Below are 25,939 nucleotides of genomic sequence, written 5' to 3' on the forward strand. Positions count from 1 at the left end.
CCCTTTTGAGGCTGCGAATGCTGTCATTTATCCAGGGTTGCTTACTAGCTTTAGACGTAGGCCTAACCTTTAGAGGAGCAGTAATATTTAGTGACGACAAGCAGATATGATTGAAGTGATCGACCAGATTGTTGGTGTTGGAATCAGACAGGTGTTGGCTTTGGCTCTGAAAGAATGCGCAAAACTTTGAAACACTTTGTTCATTAAAGATGCGACAACACACGGAGCTTGGTGAGGCGGCATGAGTAACAGGCGAATCACAGCTAAAAACAATACATCTGTGGTCAGATATGGTCATGTCCACTAATTCCACAGAGGAAATGCTGACACCCAGGGTAAAAACCAAGTCCAGTGTATGACCACTGTTATGTGTTTGCCCTTTGACATGTTGTTTGAAGTTAAAAGAAGTGGCCAACAGGAGGTGCTACAAACACTTGAACAGAATGAATGCATGTAACATAACTTTGAGCATTAAACACTTTATTTCCTGTATTCTGATGAATTTTTCTGCACCAGTTTATGGTGATTCTTTTGTTTTATAAAGAGAAACACAAAATTCAGGTGACACGTGACGATTCAAACTCTATAGCCTAATTATAACAGAATATAAGTCAGTGCATCAGTTTCTCTTGTAGATCAACTCATTTAATATCATCCCTGCTGATTCGTGATTTAGTCTTCTCTCCTCTTTGTGTCGTTGTTTGGGGGAGCAACCTCTTTAAATGTGACTGTGGCACTTTTTCACCATAATGATAAATTATTTAATTTTAATTTAGTTATAAACTCCTGGCCTTTAATAGCTCCTGTGTTTCAGCAGATTTTCTCCTCATTGTCAAAACTTTCTGCACATTCAGAATCTCTCCCACATATCTGTGTTCTCTGACATGTCCAGAGAAAAGTCATAATATTACCAGACTAAGGTCATCATTTAATGAGAAGTCTACCTGCCCTTTACTGTGCTGTGCATTACATTTTTGATCCGCTGGTAACGTTATCCCCTTCAGACCGTTTCACCGACGCAGTTTGGGACCACATGTTGCATGTAAAACTAAAAGTAAATGAAACACAAAACTGTGGAGCTCACAGTCCCAAGCAGAGCAGATTAATTGCATGTTGATTGGCAAATGCAATTAATATCAATGTATCAATATGAATTTTATTTATATAGCACACTTAAAACAACCAAGGTTGACCAAGGTGCTTCACAGGTTAAATGCAGTGTGTTGTCGGATGATTTTGTGTTGTATTGCAGCTAAATGTTCCAACAATCCTTCAATTTACCACCAGTGTGCGCTTTCCCAGTGAAATAAATGAAGGGGGGAGTTTATTAACACAGTGCTAATGTCAGTCGGCAGCACCAGGCTGTCCATCGGGAGAATTCTCGATGGCCTGGCCGGCTGATTGGCTCGGAGTGTCAGGCCAGCAGTAAAAATGCAAAATTAAATGTGTAAATCAGAGTTAAAACACAATGCGTGGCAGCTACAGTCACTCAGAACTATAGACCGCCAGCCAGTGTGTGGAGGTGAGAGTGCATTAAAAGGAGAAAAGCTCTGCAGGAAAGTGACGCTAAATCCTGCAAATTAAAGTTACAAAGAGCAAGGTACCGCAGCGCTGCTCTCAGCCCGTCATTAAAAACTCCTCAGAATGAATAAATGGCATCAACACTTGATCATGCTTCAGGAAAGTAGGAGATTAGTCTGCATGGCAATAATGGTGAAACTAAAGAGCTAGCTATCCAGAGCATCCAGAGCTTCATGATGATCAACAAAAGTCCAGTTAGGAAATGCTTGTTCCAAATGTGTCAAAACATTGTATATATGAATATTTATTCCTGTAGCCTTCATTATGGAAGTGACCAGCTCTTGAAACTGAAGACACTCAGCTGTGTAGCGTTAGATTCCCGGCCTGAATTATTACCCCAGCCCAGTCCTGTTTGCGTGAACATTGACTCTGTTTGGACTCCTTGTTGAGTGCATATCCAATGTTTGTGTCCCCTGATGCTTTTTAAGATGCCGTTTCAACATAATAAGATTGAAAACTGTGTTTTTTTTATTTAGAAGGGAAACGGCATGAATGAATGAACCTGTATTGGTCCCATCATGTGTAGGCTGAATTCACTTAGTGTTTGCCTCTTAAAAGCAGATGAATGGATATTGATTGAGGATTTTGTAGCTCAGTTGTAAGTAATGACAAAGACAAAAGGCCCTGGTGTTTTGTGTGTGTGTGTGTGCGCTTGACAGCTGTAAACTACAGTTGACTGTAAACAAGGTGCTTTCTGACAGACTTTGTGTAAAAGGTGGAAAAGTGAGTCAGTGGAGCAGAAAGCAGCGAGGCTAAGCTTTTCTTAGAAATCAGGACGCTCTGCTTGAGAGGATCAAAACGGCCTGTCAGGTTAAAATGGCATCCTGCTGTCAGACAGTATTCACCTCAATCTCTGGATCAAGGCAGAGAAAGCCCCTGACCCTGCATGAATGTGATCCATTGTAGGCCACGTTTGAAATTCAGCAGTCATGTCTGATATCTTCACAAGATCATAATAGTTCAGTTTAGTGCATTGAATTGTCACCAGCTCAGCCCATCACTGCATCATTCACCTTATCAGCCAGTTGCATGAAACGGGTCAAAAAACAAGTTAAAAGTCTCCAGGGAGCCGATGCAGCCGTGACTTTTCAGTGAAACGTTTCCTCGCAGCAGAAAAATGTGTAAGGTTATCAGATTTCCAATAGCTGTGAGTGAGGGGAAAAACGTTGGACAGCTAAGCTGCTGGAGCTGAAAGAGACATTTACTTATTATCAGGTTATCAGGAACGGATCTGCTCCTGTGTTCAGGCTAGAAAAGGTCTGCGTGTCACTGTCTTCATGTCCACGTCTTCATCAGGACATAAAAGAGAGCTTTATTCAGCTTGGGAAAGTCTGATTGTTGATAGTATTAACAGCTATATATTGGAGGAGAAACAGGTTAGGACTATATTCATCCCCAGGGGGGTAATTCACATGTTACACGGCAGCAGCACAGAGACACGATAAAACACACAACAAAATAAACAATAAAATAAGAAATTAAAGACATTCGAGAGGTGAGATTAAAAAAGCAACTGATATACATTACAATAGTTACAAAAGAGATGCCGGTGTTCTAAAAACAACAGGGAGATAGTTACTGTAGTTTCTCTGCTGATTCGGCCCTTTTACAGTCAAGTAGACAGTCTAACTCTGAACACACAGACATGATACACTCATATTTTTATTTTCAGCCTGACACTTTCTGAGGACATCATCGACTCAAATGTCCATCGTGAATAAACATCCATAAATCTGCTTATAAATAATTTAACGCTCCTCGCAATTTTCCCTAAATTTGGCCCAAATTGGACGACTGGATGACACGGGGTGTCACAGTTGTCTCGATAGCCATGATGTGTGAGCTATATATAAGTATAAGTATGTAGGTATAGGTATGACTAATAAGTAAAATACACATCATAATAATAATAATAATAATAATAATATCTGTTGTTTAAACTATATGTAATACACACACTATACAGTAATAATTCAATCCTATGAAGTATATCTAATAGAAATGGAAGAGAAGTATGTATGTATGTGAGTATGTGCTGCCTTCAGATCTGCCAAAAACTGTACCAAGGGAGAAAACGAAAACTTCAACCCAAGTAAACAGTCGGCTACTGTCTCCGTTCTCGGTCCTCCACCTTCTCCACCTTCTCCCTCTCTCCGTCTCTCCCTCTCTGTCCTGTCTGTCGGTGTCACAGTAATTAAATCGGCCCTCCCTGAGACCGTCGTCCCCAGCGACTCTCATCTGCTTCCAGTTCAACGGAGGTGACGGGAGGCAGAGATAGAGAGGGATTAATACTGCAGGCGGCTGCCGCGCAATTATCTCACCGCCTCCCACCATATACACACACACACACACACACACACACACACAACACACACCACACACACACACACACACACACACACACACTGTGAATTAACACCTCCCCCTCTCTCCCCCAGCACCTGTCCATCAGCACCTTCACATTCATGTTCTTACGCAGCGTCTGCATCCATATTCATACTGAACCACACTTCAGTCTAAAGTGCTTGAAGCTCACAGTCGTTACACACAGTGACTGCAGGACCAGCAGGAAGTATTCTCTCAGTGATACCCTGTTATACAGAAGGTGACGTTTGTAGAATGACTATTACAGTAGTTATCTCACTTTGTTTATCGCTATGTTAAAGTTATTTATTAAAGTATTCAAAAGCACGCTATTAACTCGTCTCTGACAGACTGACTCACAATATAAGATTTTTTATAGAATACCGTAAAACTTCAAATCAAAGCCTAGTCCCAATTTGGAGTGTTGATGCATTTTCACAAATAACCTCCATGGATATTATGTATCATAGCAACCAAAGTGTCAGCACCCTAGTGCGCCCAGCTAAGCGTTTTCAGCTGGCGTTTTAAGCTGGAAAAAAATACTTTGGTGGACACAGGCCCTTAAGCAAATAAAAGCCCTGGCTATTAATTATAAACTGTAGAAGTTTTACACTATTATTCTACAGCGATGATAATACTGAATTATTAGCCCAAGTGTTGTCAAGTCCATCGTTGATTAAAAACAGTAACTTAAGTTTTGCGAAATCATTTGTTATTTATTTTGTGTCTGTTTATGAACCAAATTATTTTGGTTCGATTTCAAATATTTCTTTAAGACTACACCTTTAGATATTTACGAAATAAAGAAATATTATATTCTTTTATGAAAAGATTGATATTCACTGTCAAAGAAAAGTCTAGATATTTGAACCTCTTTATCTAATAGCCTATAAAAATATTACATTCACAAATACTACATTTCTAAATAAATCAAACATTATATTGAACCATTATAAGAACTTAAAACCGTTAATGTATAAAGACTTATTCATTATATATAAAGACTATTTTTCATTAATGCCTTTACATGATCCCCCTGTGTATCTAGTTGTGCCATGTTCTGTTGACTGTTAATGTAACATTAGGCTATTTTGTTTTGGCTGAATACGATGAGATGAATACGATTCAATAAAAACAACAGTTGTATTGTCTATCAGACAAGAGCATTTTTTATTAAACACAATCCTTTGTATAGTAATCCTTTGGGCTACGTTGTTAACCTGTGAATGGTGATATGAAATGTTAGTGTAGTTTTGGAATATAAGAATCCTACATGTTAACCGGCAAAGTCTCATAGAATTCAACTTTTAAAGAAAGGTCCCCCATCGTGCAGCAAAGGCTGTCCTTCAGCAAGCCGGTATCCATGCTCACTCGGCATTGGAGGGTTTAACAACCCACTACCACTCCACCCTCATTGGTTTCGGATGGCACTCAATGTGGCCGACCCTCTGCATGAACGCACAAACAGAGTGGAAGTAGGTAGGGAGAGGAAGTAGCAACCAGTTTCGCTGTCTACTCTGGACTGTAGCAGCAGGAGGGTGCACACGCAGCCAAATCGGCACCTTGGCTGTAAGTTTAGGAAGCGCTTGATTTGATATGCAGCAGAGTTTTCCATGAGCGGAGCACACATTTTAAACGGCGATATCGATCATGTTCATTTAATTGTGGGAAGCTAAAATCGTAATAGCGATCAATATTCAATTAATTGTGCAGCTCTAACGTATATACAAACATACATGCACTGTACATATATATATTTTTCCAGACAACTAGAAATCCACAGTTTGTTTTCTGTGAGTGTTCATAATTTCAGAAGCTGCTTTGTTTCAAATATGTTAAACGTTTTCAGTTTGTCCAACATTTTATGAAATGTATTTGGAGATTACAGCAGAAGTAAATCTCTTAAATGCATCCATTCCAAAGAAACAAAAACTTTCCTACAGATACCTGATGGAGAAACCTCTTCCTTATGGAGCTGACTGCGCAGAGGCCTGTCCACATACTTTCGGCCATCCCTTTGGCTTCTTTCAGTGTAAAACATCAGTTTTAAGGCTGGTAAATATTAAGGAGCTTTGTGCAGTTTAGAGACAGACATTATTACAGGATTTTGCAACAGTAACATTTTTAGAACGACCTGCTGTTGCTGGTCGGAGCCGTTATGTCGATTTCCTCTTATATAATCAGACCTGCAAAAACAGAGGTATCTTAAACCTGTAAAACCTTCAGAAAGGGCAGCGGTCAAGTCTGGTGCCCATTAACATCTAACTTCACACCAGAAGCCTTATAGAACATCTGACCTCTCTGACTTGAAAGTGGGAAAAGCAGAAATGAAGTTTATGAAGTTCTATTTCTAAACACACAGTAATATCGAAGGTTAGGGCTGTTTGCAGCTCTTAGGTCATTTCAATTCAGCTCATCTGTTATTCCAAAGTGTTTACAGACTCAACAAAGTAAAGCAAATCTTTTGTATCTTGAAAGCAAAGTCAAACTTTCAAGCATTTATTATGGAGACAGTCAGCAGTTCTTTTATAATCGATGTCACCAAGTGTCACGGTTTCATTTTCAATTTATTTGTGAGATATTACTGCTCAGGAGCCGTGGGGAAGCAGAGAGCTCTCCTCATCTCTTGTCAGTGTGGAGGTGTGAAGTGGCGTCAGTGTAACACCGCGGGCAGTGTTCTCACAGTCCCATCACTTGGTTATTAACAGTGAGGGAGCTAGGCGAATGAAATGGCTTCCGAGGCTCCTGGTTCTGTACTGATGAGTGAAGTCAGCACTCACATATTACTTACTACTTATTTTGGAGGATTGACAAGTTCAGCACGTATTTTGAGATTGTTAATGTTTTCTTCGCTCTGAAATTGAGTTTGTCTGCAGATTCTTTTACATGTTGAGAAGTTTTTTAACATTAAATGCTGTGATGCTTTTTGCATCATAATACAATTTAAAGGACCATACCAAAGCTTTTGCATGTTTTATCCAATTTACTACCAATGTCATAGCAGCAAAGCATTAAGCTGTAATATAAACTGTTGTTAGAAACTTGAGTAAATTTTTTTTTTTTACTGTTCCCGGCAGCATTTATTTCCTTAATATCAAAATTTATTAGCATATTCTTGAAACTTGCTCAGGTTGTAAAATCGATCACAGTGAACATCAAGCCAGATGAAATCACAATGAATGCGGACGGATGTTGGTTGTTTTGGTTTAACCCTCTCAAACAGTGATTGTCAAATTTTTTGTTTTAGGCCTCCATCATGAACCAATTTCATTTTTAGTGTTCATTGCAAACACTTTTGAGGTAATTAGTAACAAATCGTTGAATATTAATTGTTTTGAAATAACATTATCGAGAATATGAAGTGTATGAATCCTTTCACTTTTACCTGCAGTACTGTTGCGCAAATGCAAAAAATGCTTCATGAAAAAATTCAAAAATTTGCCCATCTTATATGTAATTTGTTGCTTCTCTGTCTAACTTCACCTTCACTTGATATATTTCCCCCCCAAAGCGGTTTTAGCGAGCGCCAAAGGACAATCACCAGCGCCAAAAGAATATATATATATATATATATATATATATATTCTTTGAGTTTGTACTATGAAACAATGAAGAGAAATGGTCATCACAGTACAATCACACAGTTCTTTGTGTTTCTAAAGCAGTTGTTGGATTTTTAATCTGTCCATAAAATACGAACGTTGACTCTTTCTCACATACGGACTTAAAAGCACCCAGCTAATGTGTGCATCTCTCTCCTCCTTCAGTCCTGGACTGGAGGATGATGGATCCAAACCACCCCATGAACGCTCTGATGCGTCTAAATCAGATCCACCCAGGCCTTCAGTACCGCATGCTGTCCCAGTCCGGCCCGGTGCACGCTCCAGTCTTCACTATGTCTGTGGACATCCAGGGAACCACCTACCAGGCGACCGGGAACTCTAAGAGAACCGCCAAGCTCCAAGTAGCCCTCAAGGTATATTTAAGTTCAAACTGTTACATGAAACTTAAAAAAATCATTGAGATCTGGGAGTTGTAGTTTATCATCTTCAGGATAGAAGCAAAAAACAAATATAGATTAAAATGTAGATGTTTGTTATCTCCCAGACACATTTGCATCTAAATGAGCGCAACTTACTGTCACTCTGCTGTCTGTTGAAAATAAACATGATCCCTCACTATCCAGCCAGCTCCTAGATAACACTAACACATGAGTTATTAGGTCACTTCAGATGTGGAAGGAATCAGTTACATTTGAGAGAGGCAGTGGAAGTTTTTAAAATGGTTTGCAGATGACCCAGGATTTACACCTGCTGTAGTAAGCATGACAAAAGATTTGCAGATTGGACCTCCAGTGGGCTCACGGCATATATTGTACTCTCGGAAGCCAAAACACAACAAGGAGTTTCCAGGAGCTTAATTCAGTTTGCTGAATCAAATTTAAGTGTAACAGTAGAAAAAGGGATTATAGTTTATATAAAAATATATTTATACGAGATTAGGAGGAGGGAACTTATCAAAAGGTTGTTTTGATGAAACTATACTTAAGCCTTCACCAACTTAATGAAGAAAATACATTCAGTGTTACAGCAAAAATGAGAAACAGATGAGGAGGAGTTAATGGTCAGTGAGAAACAACCAGCTCTCCTTCATGGAGAGAATTTAGCTGAAAGATTGTTATTCTACTCCTCCACACAAAAGAAGTCTTATTCAGATCAGACTGACTGCTGGAGATCTGGTGGGAGCAAATACGCAAATCATTTCCATATATTCTGGAGTTTGTCTCTCTGTGGACTAAAATTCATCCTAGAAACCGTCCCTGTAACCAAAATAAGTTTTAGTTTTGAGAAACCTGAATGAAGGAAGAATAATAAATATTTGTTGATATATCGGTGGCTTGTAGGAAATCACCAACTAAGAAATGTGTTGATGATCGGGTTGACCTGGTGTACAATATTTATTCATGTAATGGAGAGAATGACGTTCAACTTGAGAAGCCAGAAGGAGATATTTGTTGAAAACTTGTCAACCTTCAGACCGGACTTTGTGTAAATGGGCATGTGGTAGTTGGTAATGCAGCATGATTCTTCAGGGTGCAGATTCACCAAATTATAAACGAGTTAGGTAGACAGTATAGCTAACTCAAAAGCTGTGACCCAATTCCACACCACAGTGTGTATAAACGAATCTTTAGAGTATGCTGCTTTTACCATTAGTACACAAGAAATCAGTATAGTTTCCTGTTTTATATTATATATATTATATTACGTTAGTCATCAAACTGCTATTAGAAAGCAGAAAGCAACATTTGATCTTGTTTTGTTTATTTGTTCTTTCTGGAGCTGTTTCGCCACCAGTCACAATTTATCTGAATGTGCTCCTCCATTTAATTTGTGCATTGCATTGTGGGACATTGATGTCCATACAGCAGTTTTAAAATCAGTCCACAGAATGACTTTTAGCCTCACTAGCGGCTCTAGAGATGTCGGTTTCCGATCACTTTGGTCCTGACTGAAGTATCTCAGCAACTATCGCATTGGTGTGAAATTTTGTTCCTTGGTGTTCCCCAGAGGATGAATCGCTCTGACATCACGTCCAGCATCACCATGAGATTGGCATTTTGGGTTTTAAATAAAATGTATTGACGACGGTAGCTATACTTGTTGTTTAGTGCTAATAAGCAAATTTTAACAGGCCAACACATTAAATTAAGATGGTTGGTCAGTATGGTAAACACTATACCTGCTAAACGTCAGCATGTTAGGATTGTCATTGTGAGCATTTCACTCAAAGCATTGCTGCACCTGAATGCAGCCTCACAGAGCTACTAGCCTGTCTACAGACTCTAGGTCTTGTTTGAGTATATTTTATTACTGTTTTATGTTTAATGCCATGCACAAGGGAACTGGAGGCGTGACTCACATCTGGAAAAAAAACAACAACTAATTTTGTTTATTTGTATAAAACACAAGTATGTTCTTTGTTTGTACACTAACTTCTAAAACCAAAACTAAGTAGTACAATTTCTATTAGGATGCGATATGGAATTAGGACTCAGCTAGCTACTGACTCCATGACAGCATTACACTTCACATTTGTATCACCCAAAGCATGATGGGAATTGTAGTGCCATAATTTAAACATAACAAATGGAATTAAGAAAAACCAGTACCCATGACTAAATACATGAAAATTTGCTTATTTACTCCCTAGCATTACCAAGGCTGACACACATTCATACATTGATATGAACACTGAATCTCTGTGTTTTCAAAACCTTTAGACTTACAGGCAAAAAATACAGAAGTCTCTTGCAACATAGTGGTATGTCCGAGAACTCTTTTAAATCGATGAGAGAACAGAGATTGTTGTTTTTGTGACAAAGCTTTTGTTGAACTTGTTAAGTTTGACTGCTCACACTTTTCTCTTCTTCACACACATTTATTCATTCAGCTACTCTTTCACACTTCAGAGCTGCACTTCAGTACAGCCAGTCTTTGTGTTGTTGTTGTTGCTGATGGCCGCTTTGCAGCCTCTCTGTAGCAGCTGTTGGGTGGTTGAGTGCCTTGCTCAAGGACAGCTCAGTCATAGATGACAGGAATGTGATTCATTTTCCCGTCTGTGGTGAGTTCAGGCACGGTCAGGGAATTAGAGAATTTACTGGTTGTTTTTCTAATGAGGTGGTTGTCTGAATGCAGTAGAGACCAGACTGTTAAAATGTTGACTGATGTTTTCTGAACGTTGTGTTTTGTCGTCCTGCGCCGGACGTGTTGTTCCCTCCTCAGGCGCTGCAGGCTCTGGGCTACGTGCTCGGCAGCGAGGCCGACGTGGACTCGCTGAGCGCCGACGAGAAGTCAGATGGCGAAGGCAAGAACGACAGGATGTCCACCAGCTCCAGCTCCACCTCCATCACCTCCTCCACAGACACACAGGAGGTGGGGCGCACGCACACACAGAGTAAAACACTGGGATTATTAACACGTACACGTGAGGAGTAGCTGGACAGTGGCCTTTTGTGAAATGTCAGTGTACTTGTGATGGAGATTTATCACAACAACACTTCAGTGAGGTTAATTTAAAATTTAGAATAATTTCAAGTGTTGTCCTGCCGAAACAAACAACAAGTGTCAAATAAAGTCAACTACCTCTGTTTAAGTAGAGGTTTCTGTTTGTTTTGAGCGATCAACACTTGTTCCCACACAGGTTGAATGCACTTGTCCTGTTTCTGAGGCTTTACCAGCAGGAATCACTCAATATTCTTTTGGGAAATTATGTTATTTCTAAGATGCATATAAGACAGCATAATCTCATCTTGGTATGTTTAGTTAAAAAATAGTAATAATAATCTGTATATTTAGAGCACTTCATAAAGTGTTTAACAGAGTAAAAAGAATACTGATAGACAGTAACAAATAACTAAAACACCTAAATAAAAATATAATTTAATACAAAACATGTGCTTTTCTCTTTGATTTTATTAGAAACATTTTAAGAGGCCTGATGAGGTCAAACGTTTTAGTTGTTAACAAGAAGAGAACAGATTAATATCTAACAAATAGTCCTGCAGAATTGTGTTCTATATTTTTTACTCATTTGCAGCTGTCTCTATAACCTCGGGTGAGGAACCTCTGCCTCATAGGTGATTAAAATCATTTGAAAACTGATTCTAAAACAAACTTGGATCCAGTGTGATGAAGCTGAAACTGGAGGCAAGTCACTTTATAGACCTTCTTCCTCGTCTCGTCTCCATGTTAAAATCTACAATACTAATAATAATATTAAACATGTTTAATTTAGCATTTTTCAAAACAAGGTTACAAAGTGCTTTACCAAAAAAATATTTAAAAAAACAGTCAGGTCAAAGAACAGCTAATACGAAACATGACAACATAAAGAAGCAAAGGAGCTTCTGAAAGGATGAGCATTAATAATAAAGATTTGTTTTCTTACATGATAGACTATAAATCCGAGCCTGACTGGTTGATATTATTAGCTTATCACAGATATACTAGTATCATTCAACATGTTGGCCTATAAGTCATTTATGTTTCTTCTAAGTACATTTTTACACTGTAAAATGTCCCGCTCACTACACATCTCTGTCAGTTATCAGTTGGGCTTTACTGTAAACGCAGACTTGAATTTGTTGGTCGTTAAAAATAATATTGTTTGGATTTTTTTGATACATTTTGCTATTGAAGTGAAACGATAGTGATTTTGGTTTTTGGCTGTATTGTCAGTAAATCACATTCTTTCAGATTGTTAGGCTGCGTTCAAAATTATTATTCAGTCTGTTTCTGTGCACAAATACTCTTCATGTTGCATAATTTGACAGGACTTACAGGAAATCTTGTTTTAACTTTGGGGAAACGAGCACTTTAGTACATCTTGGAATATATAACAGATGTAAGGCCTGCGTTACTGACTCTCACTCTCTCTCACTCTCTCTCTCTGTGTAGTCCAGAGCTCCAGGTCCGATTCTGACGGCGGGAGGGAAAAACCCAGTGATGGAGCTGAATGAGAAACGCCGGGGCCTCAAATACGAGCTGATATCAGAGAGCGGCAGCAGCTACGACAAACGCTTCATCATAGAGGTACGAAAACACACACACACACACACACACAAACCCACGCTACTCCCTTTCATAGATTTCCTGTCTTCCTTTCAGAGAGTCTTATTAGGAATTGATGAGGGAACGTGGGAACGTTTGATGTTTGGCACTTCCTGCATATCAATACATTTTCACACATCTCAAAATGCCACAAAGACAGGAAACTGATTTTATCCTGTGAAATGAGTCTGAATCACACTGAAAGTTTATTTGTTACACATAGTTTGTACAAATAAAATGTTTCCAGCCTAAATGCATTAAAAAGATTAGGCACCAGGTTCCTGTTTCCTTTGAGAATTATTTCTCTGTTGCAGAGTTTTGCTCGTATGAGTATGTATGTATGTTTTAAGTCAGATTCACCAAACTGCACAAGTCTGTCATAAATCATTCGTTTCAGCCTGTTCATGAAGAGGAGAGTGTTTGTGAGATTTCAATATTAGCATTATCGACGCCACTAAAATAGCGTCATTCACAAAAATATTTTATCATCAGAAAATATACATTTTGCCATTAAAGTGGTAGTTAAATATATTTTATTTTAGTTCATTTCTGTATCATATTTGAACTCCAAGTTCATTCAGATTAAGGGAAACCAACATAGTTTCCTAAAGCACAAGATGATGTCAAATATACCTGATGGTCTAGACCTGCTCTACATGAAAAGCGCTATAATATAATTGTTGTTGTGAATTGGTGCTATATAAACAAAATTTAATTGAATTGAATTACTGTCACATAAGATAAAGAAATGCAGCAGATATTCATTATTTATTTTCTTTTACTTTATTGATCCCCGAAGGGGAAATTTGTTCCTGAGCCAAGTCCCCACAGACTGAGCTACTGCTGCTAAACTGACGAGAAGCTGGAACCAGACAATGTTTTTGCTTTAAAAATGTCGAAGTTAACTGATTGTCAAATTGTTTTCTTAAAATGTTTCTGTCAATCAGCTAATTGATTATTAGTTTTAGCTCTAATTCTATTATTCAACTACTCGTTTCAGCCCCACTGAGCAACAAGCATTAGATTTTATACAAACTTCATCACAATCTGAAACAGTTTTATTGCCAAGTAGTTTTTACTCATGCATGGAATTTGCTTTGGTGAGGGATTTGCAGAGGACATCTTCTTCTCTCTGTTGTGACAGGTGGAGGTGGACAAGCAGGTTTTTCGGGGGACGGGTCCCAATAAGAAAGTAGCTAAAGCCAGCGCAGCACTAGCCGCCCTGAACAGCCTGTTCTCTGGCTCCAAATCTACGAGCAACAAGAAGAAACGGCCCAACAACCCTCCTGTGAGTAAAGTGCTGCTGCAGTTCTCCTAATATTTTGCTGCGTCACGTACAGTGCTGATGTGTACTGCATGTGTGTTTATGTAGCTAAAGCGACCCATAGCCTCGGTGCTGACCCTCCCGGCTCTCGCTGCCAGACCTCCACGAGTTCCCGTCATCCCCAGAGCCCCATACATCAGCACCCCACCCACACATGGATACATCCCCCCAGGTGTGTCTATGACAAACCACCTAACACACCTCACACAGCAGCTCTGCAATTTCACATCAGGAAAGTACAAGTTTGATAAAGCCTGTTTTTTTTGTGTGTTCTACATGATTTATAAGCAACAGACTGGGGGGAAAGAACCAGTTATATTTCAGAATATAAACATTGTGGCTTATTTTTTGGCAACTAAGTGTTTAAAGGAATAGTTTTTAATTTTTAATAATGCTAATTCTTTGAGAGGATTTACACTGCTTTCATGTCTGTACAGTAAATACAAAGCTGCTGGTTAGCTTAGCACAAAGACTGTGAATAGAGGGGAAACACCTAGCTTGTTTCTGTCCAAAGATAACAAATTCAACCCACTATCACTAATTAACACGTTAGGTCTCGTTTGTTCAATCTGTATAAAAGTATAAAATCGACAAATTGGTTGTGAGCCTGATTAGTTCAGAGGTGAGCTTGAGTGAGGAATTCAGGTGCTGGAGATGGATTTTGTTGTTGGACAGAGACGGGCTAGCTGTTTCCCGCTGTTTCCAGTCTTTATACTAAGCTAACCAGCTGTTGACAGCCGTGAGAGCGGGACCCATCTTCTCATGTGACTGTTTCTTTAAAGAAGAGGTATCATGTTTTATCCCGGTCCTGTTCTGGTATAAGTATTGCCAGGATCTATGTAATCCATGTAATTTTTTCAAAGCAACCCCACTGTAACATTTGATGGTTTATTGTTCATTGATTGACATTTATCAAGCAAAAACACCAAACCAGTCATCCTCCGGGAACTTACTATGAGCATTTTACAAAGTAACTGATTCTTAATAAATCAGTACACTAATGAAAATAATTGTTAATCTAATTGAAATTGTTCTTTAGGACAAAAAATATATATATATATATATAAAGATGTTTGTTTGCATTTATGTAGAGGTCATTATGAGTGATGCCCAGAGAGTGCAGGGCTTCTCTAGGGTTGCACTATCCTCTGAATGTGTTGTTTTACTGTCTGAAAGAAATCTTAAAATACACATAGTGTGACAATCATAAGACAATACAGTGTTTGGATGAGTTTTGGAGATCTCCTGTGGAGTTGTACAAATTAAAAAAGCTGTAGATCGTCCCATTCAACTGGAGGAGTTTGTGTAATTAAACTGTATCATACATTCTCTCATTTTCCTCACAGGTTTTGGTGCTCCTTATGGTTACAGCCCTGCAGGCGCCCTCCCTCCCTACGGTAAACACGGCCACTCGTATCTGTTCAAAATTTAATAATCAATCCATTTGATTTTGTCATCACTACAACCCAACATTTGAGTTCTTTTTTTTCTTTTTCTTTGCTCTTCTTCAGGTTTTCCCTCCAGAATGCCCTCAGTAGTTTTCCCAGTCATCAGATTTCCCACAACATACCCCGTCACCCACCTCTACCCCTATTAGGACCCTCCCTCACCTCACCTCACCTCACAGGAAGTCACTTGTTATATACTTGTTGTATTATATCCTGACTTTTTCTGTGTGTTCACAACGGAAGCTTAGAAACCTAAAACCGGGCACTGGAATCCACAAACTTTTGACTAGCACCCTCAAACATCATCACACCATGAAGTTGTCAGCCAGATTGTGTGACAGTGTCATTACTCGGTGTGTGAACAAAGAGTGACAAATAAGCTGTTTTGATCATCAAACCATTATGCAATGAAAAACTGAGTTCAGCATTTAGTGAGCTGCAGTGTGTGAAAGACTGGTCAGGTAAATATTTCACTGCAGGGATGTAGGGTACTAAATGAAAATCTACTAGAGGAAACGGATTAACCACCCACCATAGGAAACACCAGTCATACACTGAAATACATGAACTGAAAAATCTGTCATTAAAAGGACCTAAAAAAATAACTAGCCACTCAAGAGAACTAAAAAAATCCAACACAGACTACTAAATATCTCGTTAGGAAATAAATCAACATACACCATGTCAAAGTAAGCAAACTAAATGTAGGGAGCTAACAACCAAACATCCTCTGTTGGAAACTTGCAAAGTTCTACTACTGTGGCTGGTTTTTGTTTTAGTTCCCAACATGATAGTTCCTTAAACTAAATATCCACAAAGACAAACTAACTGAATAAACAGGGAACTAACTGAAAAACCCAACTACTAGATATTCAAGGCCAAACCCCTTTTAGGAGCCTCACCTCACAGGAAGTCACTCGTTATGGCACTGGTTTATGAATTACAATGATGAACCAACAAAATAAACAGCTGAATATTCAAACTATCAATGTCGGACACTAAATTAATACTAATAGAACCAAACTTCCTGTGGTGGAGTTAAAGAAACAGTCCACCACAGGATATTTAATTCCTTACAGTTGATATCAATTTTGTTTTGTTTTTTTACATATTATACTAGAATATTATTTTAAGTTCTATACAATGACTAACTAAATATTCAGTGTAGTGAACTAAACTTCCTGTGTCCCAGAACTGACTCAACATCCACAATACCAAACTAAATTAACAGCCACTATAGGGAGCTAAACGTAGGCAACTAAAATATCCATTGTAAAGGCCTTAACATACTTTGTTGGGAACTAAAGAAACACCTACCATACACAGACCGCTAAATAAAGAATGTTGTAGCTAAACATCCACTGTATGGGAACTAACTCAACATCCACCCCAGCAAACTAAAACCAGTCCCTGTAGGGAAGTAAAGAAATACACAGTCACTATAGGGAACTAGGAAACATGCACTAACTACTAAATATCCAATGTAGGGAACTTAATAAATATGAACTGAAGAAACATCCACCGTAGGAAACAAAGTAGATACGTAGATAGAAAACAGATAACATATAGACTGAAAAATGTAATTACTCAGAGAGCTTCTTTATCAAAACATGAACTCTTCCTTTAATAGTCACTTATGAATGTGAACATTATTTTGTATTTTAATTTCTCTGTTTTCTAATGATATTTAAAGTTTCTGTGGAGATAAAAAAAACAGGTTTACAATAATCGGTTGCACTGACGAACCTTTCTTTTCCTTTTGTTTGGATATCGAATGTCCAAGTTTACAGTTGCCGTTTAGTGTTTGAGCTGTTGAGCCATGTTGTGTTGAGTTAAAATACTTTCTTTTCAGAGAGAGATTTTATTTTGACCTGTTTGTAGGTTATATTCTGTTTAAATAAATGGATATTTTTGTCAACAGCTGAGTAACTTGTGGTTCGTAGTTTTATCATGATCTATACTCATTTTATCCACACATTCAGGTAAGATTTGCAGTCACCTCACTTTCAAAAAGGAATATTGCCTCTAAAAGTATATAGTATTTGACATACATATAGTTTAGTATTTTACAGTACGCAAGCTGTTTGTTGTTTGTGGAATGTAAAGTTATGTTAGTGCAGGTTGTAAATGTCTAAACAATCAGTCATCCATCGTTGTTTCTGCTCTCCACTTCTTCAGTTGTATCATTCAAACGTCAAACAGCTTCAATCCTGATCCATAACTGTGAATTCAGCCACACATAAAAACACTTATCTTTTACCGCACGTGTGCACTGAGAAGCTGTTAAAGGATGATTCCAGTTTATTATTTATACTTGAATCTTATTTTAAACGCTCTGGCCATTGTACACACTAGGATAATTGCTGAGATGTGGGAGTACAACGACGTCAGTAGAAGTTGAGAAACACAAGCAGTCAGATGTTCAGACAGTTTTAAAAAAGAAACTGCTTAGCCAAATGTATTTGCCCTTTACAAGATTGCCATCTTAAGAAAGATGAAATTTCAAACATGTTATACACCATGTTAGCTAATTAGCTTATTATTATTATTATTATTTCAATGGCTAAATCAGTAGCGGCTATTATTATCACTGTACAACAATGTGGTGACAGGTGTAGCAGCAGTAACTAAGGGGGCGGGGCATAGCAAAGAGTCAACTGACAGAAATGATGGCCAAAATTATGAATATAATACCCAAGGTTCTAATAAACTATAATTATCCTTCAAGTTAAATCTTCACCAGGCTGTTTCACACACAGGCAGCTCCTATTAGCAGTTTGTTCCATCGGCTTTGCAAATTTGAACACAAACTGCCAGAATTCAGCTGTGATAGACTTTTTTTATGAGAGAAACAACTTTGTGGTCATTGAGAGGGATCAATAATTGTGACAGGCTGCATTGAATTTACTTATTTCCCCTGGCCTTGAAGAATCCTGGGAGCTACTAGAAATGTTTAGTATGAGTATGTAATCTGCTAAATGTAGCAAATCTTCAGTGATCACGCGGTTGAAGCATTTAGAGATTGAATATTTCTGTTCCTGTTAACCCCGGTTGTCATGTCTCCTGTGTGTAGGCGGCCTGTACATCGACAGTGCCTATTACCAGCCGCAGACCATAGCCACGCCTATCATCATCCACTTGGGCCCCCAGGATCTTTTCTGACCCCGCCGATGTACCGAGACCATACTCCGCAACAGCCTCGACCTCCTGTTTAATCCCTCACCCTTATTAAACCCTGTCAGCGCCTCTCAATTACTGCGACACTGCTCCCCCAGGTTTCTCCTTCCGCACGAGACACAGCAGCAATATTGAAAGCAATATGGAGGAGAAAACACCTCGGGCAACAATCTGTCAAGTCCAAGTCGGGTTTTAGTGAAGAAGAGGCCGCAGCTCAGACTTTGTTTGACCCAGCTCGTTCAGAGAATGTCAATAAAACACAAAGCAATACTTCTTCTGCCTTCGGGAATCTCAACGTGTTCCAAGCGACTTGACATGAGTTGCTGGATTCAAAACAGATCACAACAATGTCAAGTATTCTATGTAAATACGATATTTACTATCTGTATATATGGCTGTATGTGAGTTTTGAATATATATATATATATGAAAACATGTTAATATGTTTGAATATGTAAAACCCAACAACGGGTAAGGAAACATATTTATAATATATCTCTCAATGTAAATAGTGACTGAAGTAGCTTTGTATTTAAAACCCTCTCAGATATGCTATCTATAAATATTAAGAGTTAAATACATTTTACAAGCTGTCTAATAACTGCTAACACTGTATTGGTATGTTAATGGTATATAATCCCTATTTAAACAAGATTACATGTAGTAGACTAAGTAGTCATTTTCCATTTTGAACCACCAAGATAAATTTCACGCACATTTGGACCTGGTTTTAATCATTTATTCTCCTACTATTCAGCTCTTAAGTTGGAGTTTGACATCTGTTGTAAATTCTGCTGCTGTGACACATCTGGTGGGTTTTTGGTTTAAATCGATGGTTCCCAACCCAGGGGCAGGGGCCCCCACAAGAGGTCTCAGGACACATCTTAGGGGATCACAGGATATAAAGCAGAATATAAATATTTCTACACATAATTATGTTTATCTTTTACAGACTACTAAACCAGTGATGAGGCATCACAAATAGATTTTTCTTCGTTTTAAAGGTTCTCAAGACTAAAATGTTGGGAACCACTGGTTTAAATGGTTTCAGATGATCCACAAAGAAAAGGTGCAGGGTTTTTAGAAAGTTGTTATTAACAAATATGATAACTTTCATCATATTTCTGGAATAAAGCATTTCACTGTATACGTAATTTTATATTTCAATAATAGTAAATATTATAGAAAATCAATTGAGAAATTGTGACAGTTATGAATGTCTGTCTTTGGCTAATCTAATTATTTACCAGACAAGTGGAGGGAGTTCATTATGTGGGTGCAAAAGTCAAGTCTTGCTCATTTGGCCACTATTGTTTAACACACCCAGCGACATTAAAAGGGATGGACATCTCTGTATGGCACTAAAGATGTTTAGCTTTTGCTTAATTTGTTAGCATTCAAGAACTACAGTACCCATGGTGCTTTGAGAGTATGGTCATTACAAATGTGAGACTCGGTTGAATGCCAACAAGATAATCATTTTATCTTGGACAGAAAACCTCTGAATCATGTTTCAGCTATATAGAAACCCCCCATATATAAAAATACATGGAGCAACAGATGCTAGTGGAACAGAGCTTTTTATAGGTTTGTGTAATGATTCATTGTTTTCAGAAAATTGTGGAACTTTTCCTCGAGAGAATTCATCAAAATTAATTTTAATTGCCAAGAAACAGGTGAAAAGCAATTTACATGTTTACGTTAACGCCAAGTTACTGAAGAAAACTAGACACTGTTGGAATAAAGGGAGCGCCAGTCCCATTAGCACATCACCGTACAACACAAATTATTTGATTTGAAGCAATGTTAATGTTTTAAGAAGCGGTACCAGATTAAATGACATGTTAAGATGTTTTTGGTGCATTATTCCTCGCTGCAGCCTGACTGGAAAGCACAAGTGTCTAAAGCAATATTCAACTCAGGAACCTTCAAACCATAAAAAACCACAGAAATGCAAAATTAATCTGATTATGTGACACAATCTGTCAACAAAGCTTCTCTGCTGTAGATGACCCAGTGCTTCGACAGAATGTGAATGTCACTGTGGATATTTTAAATATTTTAATGTAATGTGCTGTACTCTTTAAGTGTTGATGAATGTTGCTGGTAGAATGTAAACCCAAATTTAACTTCTCCTGCAGAAGATTACCAGGGCCAGAAATCACTAAGGTCAAAAGGCCTCACTGAGGTTTAAGTGTATAGTGTGCTTTTTTTGTTTTCTTTTATGATTTTAAGGTCTAAATGTTGTCCACGAGCTTCTAGATGTGGCTTAAAAAATGTACATGAGAGTAATAACAAGGACTCTTTAATTTCTTAAGTTGTAAAAACAGTCCTGGCCTCTGAAGTATGGAAGTTCATTCATGACAAAACGTACAGCACTGATTTGTGCCGTGATTTATCTCCATGTAGAGCGCACAAAGATAGATGCTTTGATGAGTTTTGTGCTGAGTTTAGATACTTCTCAGCAGACAAATAAGATGAATTTAATGACATGAAAGCACTAAAGAGGCATCAACAGGACACCAATGACGAATGTGATGGAGCATGATGGGAAGTAGCCTGACCGTTTGCATGTGAGTGATGTTTCCAAAACAGAATAGAGGCAGGCGTTATCAATAATACCTTCCATCGCTATGTCATTTTATATCACATTGATCATAAATGTTCTGTATAATAAATTCAATTGAGAATTGTTTCTAGAAAAATTAACCAAATGGGAATGTTTTTATCAAATCCTGTAAATTAGATACCTGATGAACTAAAGTATTACCAGTGGTGGAAGAAGTACTCAGATTTTAGAATAGAAAGTATTAGTATCAAACTATACTTAAAATACCCAAAATAAAAGTATGTGTTCATCATTTAGTTATTGCAACTGGAGCTTATTTAAATTACTTCATATACTGCTGGGTAGCTTGACCTATAATAATACATAATTTTGTTAGTTGATGTATATTTTGCATTAATAATCTAAATCCACAATGTAACTTGTAACTAAAGCTGTCAAATAAATGTAGTGGAGTAGAAGTATAAAGTAGCATAAAATGGAAATACTAAATGTACATAGTTACATTCCACCACTGGGCGTTCTTCAGAAATCATGTTAATCCAAAATTGCCATTAAGCAGCTAGGCCGAATCACCACTATGTCAACCAGAGATATTAAATAACCGCCTCGGAAAAATATCCAACAATAGACAAATATTTTTATTATCACACGGTACTGTACGGTACAGGGGAGTTACCATAATTACCATAGTTTCCAATTTTTACGTACAGTTTAAGTTGTAATCTGCATTATGTGGATTTTACTGAACGCTCTGACATATCTGATGCGGTGCTTAATAACATGGAAATGCATGAAAAGGCAAACTATATGGACGCCTCACATCAGGTCCATGTTCAGGGCAATGAAGCCCAGATTTTTGAATATATTGGATATTATTTTTCAACATTTACCAAATCTGCAATTAGACAACCGTTTTATTTGCCTGATAATATGAACATTTGCATCTTGTAAACATGGAAATCCTATCTGTACCATCCATCATATCAATATCACATCTCCTCACCTTAACTGAGAGCAAAGGACACTACTGCTTCCTTAAATCCAAAGACACAACTCATCTGGCAGTTTGATTACATTCACCCTGTCGTCACTCTTTCTCCAAACCTATTCTGTCTTTAAATCTGCTATTAAACTTTTCAGCTTCTTAACTGCTGTTTTGGTCTCGCTCAGTAGTTTTGTCTTTTCTGAACTTCCATACTAATAGTTCTGTACAGCTCCAGCAGTTTTCTGATTTGTATGGCTTTAAGTTTGGTTCTGGCAACATAACCAGGATTCTTGTCTTCATTGGGTGAAATCAGAAATAATTTTCTGATTTGCCGTGCAAAAATGTGCAAGAGTGTGCAAAATAGAATAGAAGAGGCATAAAAAACATTGAGAAATGTGTGTGTGATGTTTGTTTCTAACCTTGTCTTCATCAGAGCGAGTGTTCCTCCTGTCACACTCGGCTGCTGCAAAGCTAATTACATCTGAGCGAACAAAAAGAGTGAAAGTAACGCCTGATTACACACTGCGAGAATAAAATAACAGCCCAAACCACGACCACGAAAACCAGCTGTTTCTATGAAAAGCTGTTGCACTTAATGAGAAACAAATGTGTAGGAAGACTAACTGCAGGAAGCTTATTTGGTCTCCAGTATCCCACTGATGTTCCCCGAATCTCACCTACATGACACGTACAGCGGTTTGAACATTACAACACAGGAGACTAAAAACACACTTGACACATTTTAATTTTCCACTGGATCAAAATCAGTACCACTTATTGTCCGGGTAACATCCAGTTTATTGTTCTTGCCAGTAGCATCACACAGCAGATCAAAATAAAACACTCCATCAGTCAAAGTGTTGATGTTTTTTCCCTGTTGGTTCATGACTGGAATGTTTATTTCTATTAAATAAACAGTGATTTGTTTGGCCTGAATATTCTTTTTCTTATTTTTTTTAATTTTTACAGCACTTTGCACACATGCTGCTCATATTGTCACTGTTGGGTGAAAAACCTCATCTTTGGGAGAACTCTACAAACCTTGATTTCCTATTAATTTCATTAAAAACATCTGAATGCGGTTAATTTGAAAACTTTCTATCACAGTGTAAATGCTCAACAGCTGACACACCCTGGGTCAAAAGGAACAAGGGGTGGGTGAAAAATAGCCCACCTTGAAGCTGCAGTGTGGGACTTTTTAAATGTAAATGAACGTTACATTCAAGCCCTCGCCACATGAGTTCACAGAATGCTGATGCAGCCTATCACGCCGAGTAAATCTCTCTGTAATCAAGAAGATTTTAACTGATCAATCAAATAAATACGGACGTTTTGTGGATGTTTTAGCTGTTGCAGCTAACCAAGACGATAGGGTGAAGTGTAACGTTTTACTCCTTGTGTTTTCTGTCCATGTCGCAGGAATAATAGTTGCACCATTTAATAGCGGACAGATGTTACTAGTTTGTCTCACATTGTGAACACACTGGCTTAAAAGAGCTCAGAGATACAGAGAAATATCAAAAAACTGTCTCCCCCATATATAGAGAAGATTTTTAAACGGAGCCACTGAGCATCAAAATGACTGTGTTACTGAGTGAGGGCCACTTTTTTTGTTCCTGTCTGTAATTTACAGCAAGCCGTGCTGACCCTACAGACTTTGCCATTTTCTTCTCAAAGTGAAACTTTTTCAGGAACTGAGGGAAACTGTCTTGTTCTTAGTTTTATGTCAGAGCAGTTTCAAATTATCAAGTGAACCTGTGAAGCATTGTGTGAGCCTAAAAGGTTTTATCTTTCAAGTTTTATCTGACACAAATCCGCACTTATTTGTGACGGTGCAGAAAGGGACATTTGGACAGTGCACACAGAGCGTTATTACTGCTGTTTACATCCACTGTCTGCAGTCAGCAGTCTTAAAACCTCCATCATACCTCAGCCCCTAAAAGTGTCCGGCTGCTGACCCACGAGAACCCTTTTTTTAAACAGTCTATGCAAGAACCCCACCCTGCAGCTTGGCAGCATCAGACCTCACCAGGCCTGCAGACATGAACTGACATGATCCTTCATGACAAACTTGGGTAGAGAGAAACAGAAACAACTCTGAAAGCAGAGATATAGGCCTAATTCTTTGTTCCAAGCTGTTTCCAAATGTCTTATTTCGAACATGTTCTTGATCCTTCATTGTTCTGAAGACCCTGCTCGAGCTGATCTCTCGTTTTTTGGAAAGAAGTGAGACAGCCTCTGTGTTCGATGAAATCAGTGGTCCGGATGTTTTGTGGGTTTTTTTTTTTTTGCGAGTGCCGACAGCGAATATCAGATGGAGGTTCAGATCCTGCTGGTATTTTTAGCGGTGAGAGAGAAGCCAGAAGGTGTTGGATTACGCAACGTGGGCACATGCCGCCCTCACTGATGGCAGTTTGTCATCTTATATCAGCACTCAGGACCATAATGCACTGCAGCGTAGATGCACTTTTGTTTATACACCTTTTCAGGCCGATGCAAACACCTCTGACATCATCTCAGAGGATGGAAGACAATCACACTATGGAGACTAACATTTACCATTTGTATTCGTAAGGAAATGATATTTTGGACTATTATTGGTAGGCCTATAACATTATTAGCAGAGGTAAAAATAGTTTACCAATAATCTTATTTTATGGTGGTAAACATGTTATCACAAAGTAGTGTATTTTAGTGTGTGTATTAGATTATAAGTTTTTAGATATTTCATTGTATACATTTGCTTACTTGCCTTCATGTACCCCTTTTCTTTATAACATTAGTTTTGGTCATTAATATGTTCCAAGCTTTATCCACTTTTTCACTGTATCACTGATTTTTATTTTAAAATTTTCATTTAAATATTTTATGTCATTTTATCTCATCTTAACCTTTTGATATTTCAAGTGATGACTGCATCATATACTTATTTCGCCTATTTTCTAAAATGTATTTTATGTATAGACCTACAGTATAGGCTATATCAAATTTTGTGTTCTGAGAAACAACAAGCTGCTGCAGAAGTCATAACTGTAAAATATGTCTTGTTAAAATATTTCTTAATTTTATTTAGAATTTTTATAGGCTTAGTGACTTTTTTACAATAGGAAAACGACAATGTTCACTGTGTTTTATGTTGAACTTACATACTTACATAGTATGTTTGTGACCTGATATCTTATAATACTCTACTAGTAGTATAGAGTAGTACAGTAGTTACAAAGGAACTAATCAGGAACTAGCTGGTACCTTTATACTTTAGTGGAAGTTAAAAGACTTTGCAGACTCAGTGAAAAGCAGCTGTGAAAACACATGATAAAGGTGAACGACTTATTGAATAAGTGGAGACTGGAACAGTAATTGATGTTGTGCAGGTAGCAGAAGGTTGGTCATGTTGAAAATGTGGACACTATTGAGCATAAAATATTGCAGGCTAAAACTTTAAAGGTTCTCAGGTCCTAAAAACAGACATCACAGAGGCTGTTCAGAGGTTTTAGACAGGATTGTTCTCTCTCTGCAGGATCCTCTCATGTTTATTTCCATCTGAGCTTCAACAAATCCACAAACACAGGGTCTGACAAGCTGATGGGAGCTGTAATCTGTGTGAACACAGCGCACTCTGCTGGTGGAGGTTCCTCTGAGTTGAGGACACTCGCTGTGCACGCTCAGCATTTTTTCTGACAGGATCATGGTTTTCTTGAAAGCTGATATCAGCAGTGATGCTTTTGTTTAGACTGCTGATATCCAGGTTATCAAGTTAACAGTATTGTGTAACAGCACCAGTGGCCTCGGACAAAGAGAGCCTACCCTTACAGAGGCTAAATAGGTGTAGGATAGGCAAAAATATGCCTTAGGCTTCAGCATATTCCTTTTTCGGTT

The 25,939-nt window shown here is 38.1% G+C and overlaps 1 protein-coding gene across 5 annotated transcripts in view; it reads left to right on the forward strand.

The window, feature by feature from the left end:
- Positions 1 to 22,996, forward strand: part of LOC123959844 (spermatid perinuclear RNA-binding protein-like) — a 72,740-nt gene extending 49,744 nt beyond the window's left edge. Inside the window, exons 12-19 of one of the 5 annotated variants that reach the window (XM_046034156.1) lie at positions 7,713 to 7,921; positions 10,731 to 10,880; positions 12,405 to 12,539; positions 13,702 to 13,845; positions 13,930 to 14,113; positions 15,228 to 15,278; positions 15,393 to 15,505; positions 16,226 to 17,247. In XM_046034156.1, the coding sequence (XP_045890112.1) occupies positions 7,713 to 7,921; positions 10,731 to 10,880; positions 12,405 to 12,539; positions 13,702 to 13,845; positions 13,930 to 14,113; positions 15,228 to 15,278; positions 15,393 to 15,478 (959 nt within the window). In that variant the 3' untranslated portion in view covers positions 15,479 to 15,505; positions 16,226 to 17,247. Of the gene's footprint in view, positions 1 to 7,712; positions 7,922 to 10,730; positions 10,881 to 12,404; positions 12,540 to 13,701; positions 13,846 to 13,929; positions 14,114 to 15,227; positions 15,279 to 15,392; positions 17,248 to 18,402 lie in introns of those variants that run through there. The other 4 variants (XM_046034153.1, XM_046034157.1, XM_046034155.1 and 1 more) reach the window with 4 other exon arrangements.
- The last annotated feature ends 2,943 nt before the right edge of the window (positions 22,997 to 25,939 follow it).

The sequence above is a fragment of the Micropterus dolomieu genome, linkage group LG21 (genome assembly GCF_021292245.1).
Source record: "Micropterus dolomieu isolate WLL.071019.BEF.003 ecotype Adirondacks linkage group LG21, ASM2129224v1, whole genome shotgun sequence".
In the NCBI taxonomy this organism is placed as follows: Eukaryota; Metazoa; Chordata; class Actinopteri; order Centrarchiformes; family Centrarchidae; genus Micropterus; species Micropterus dolomieu.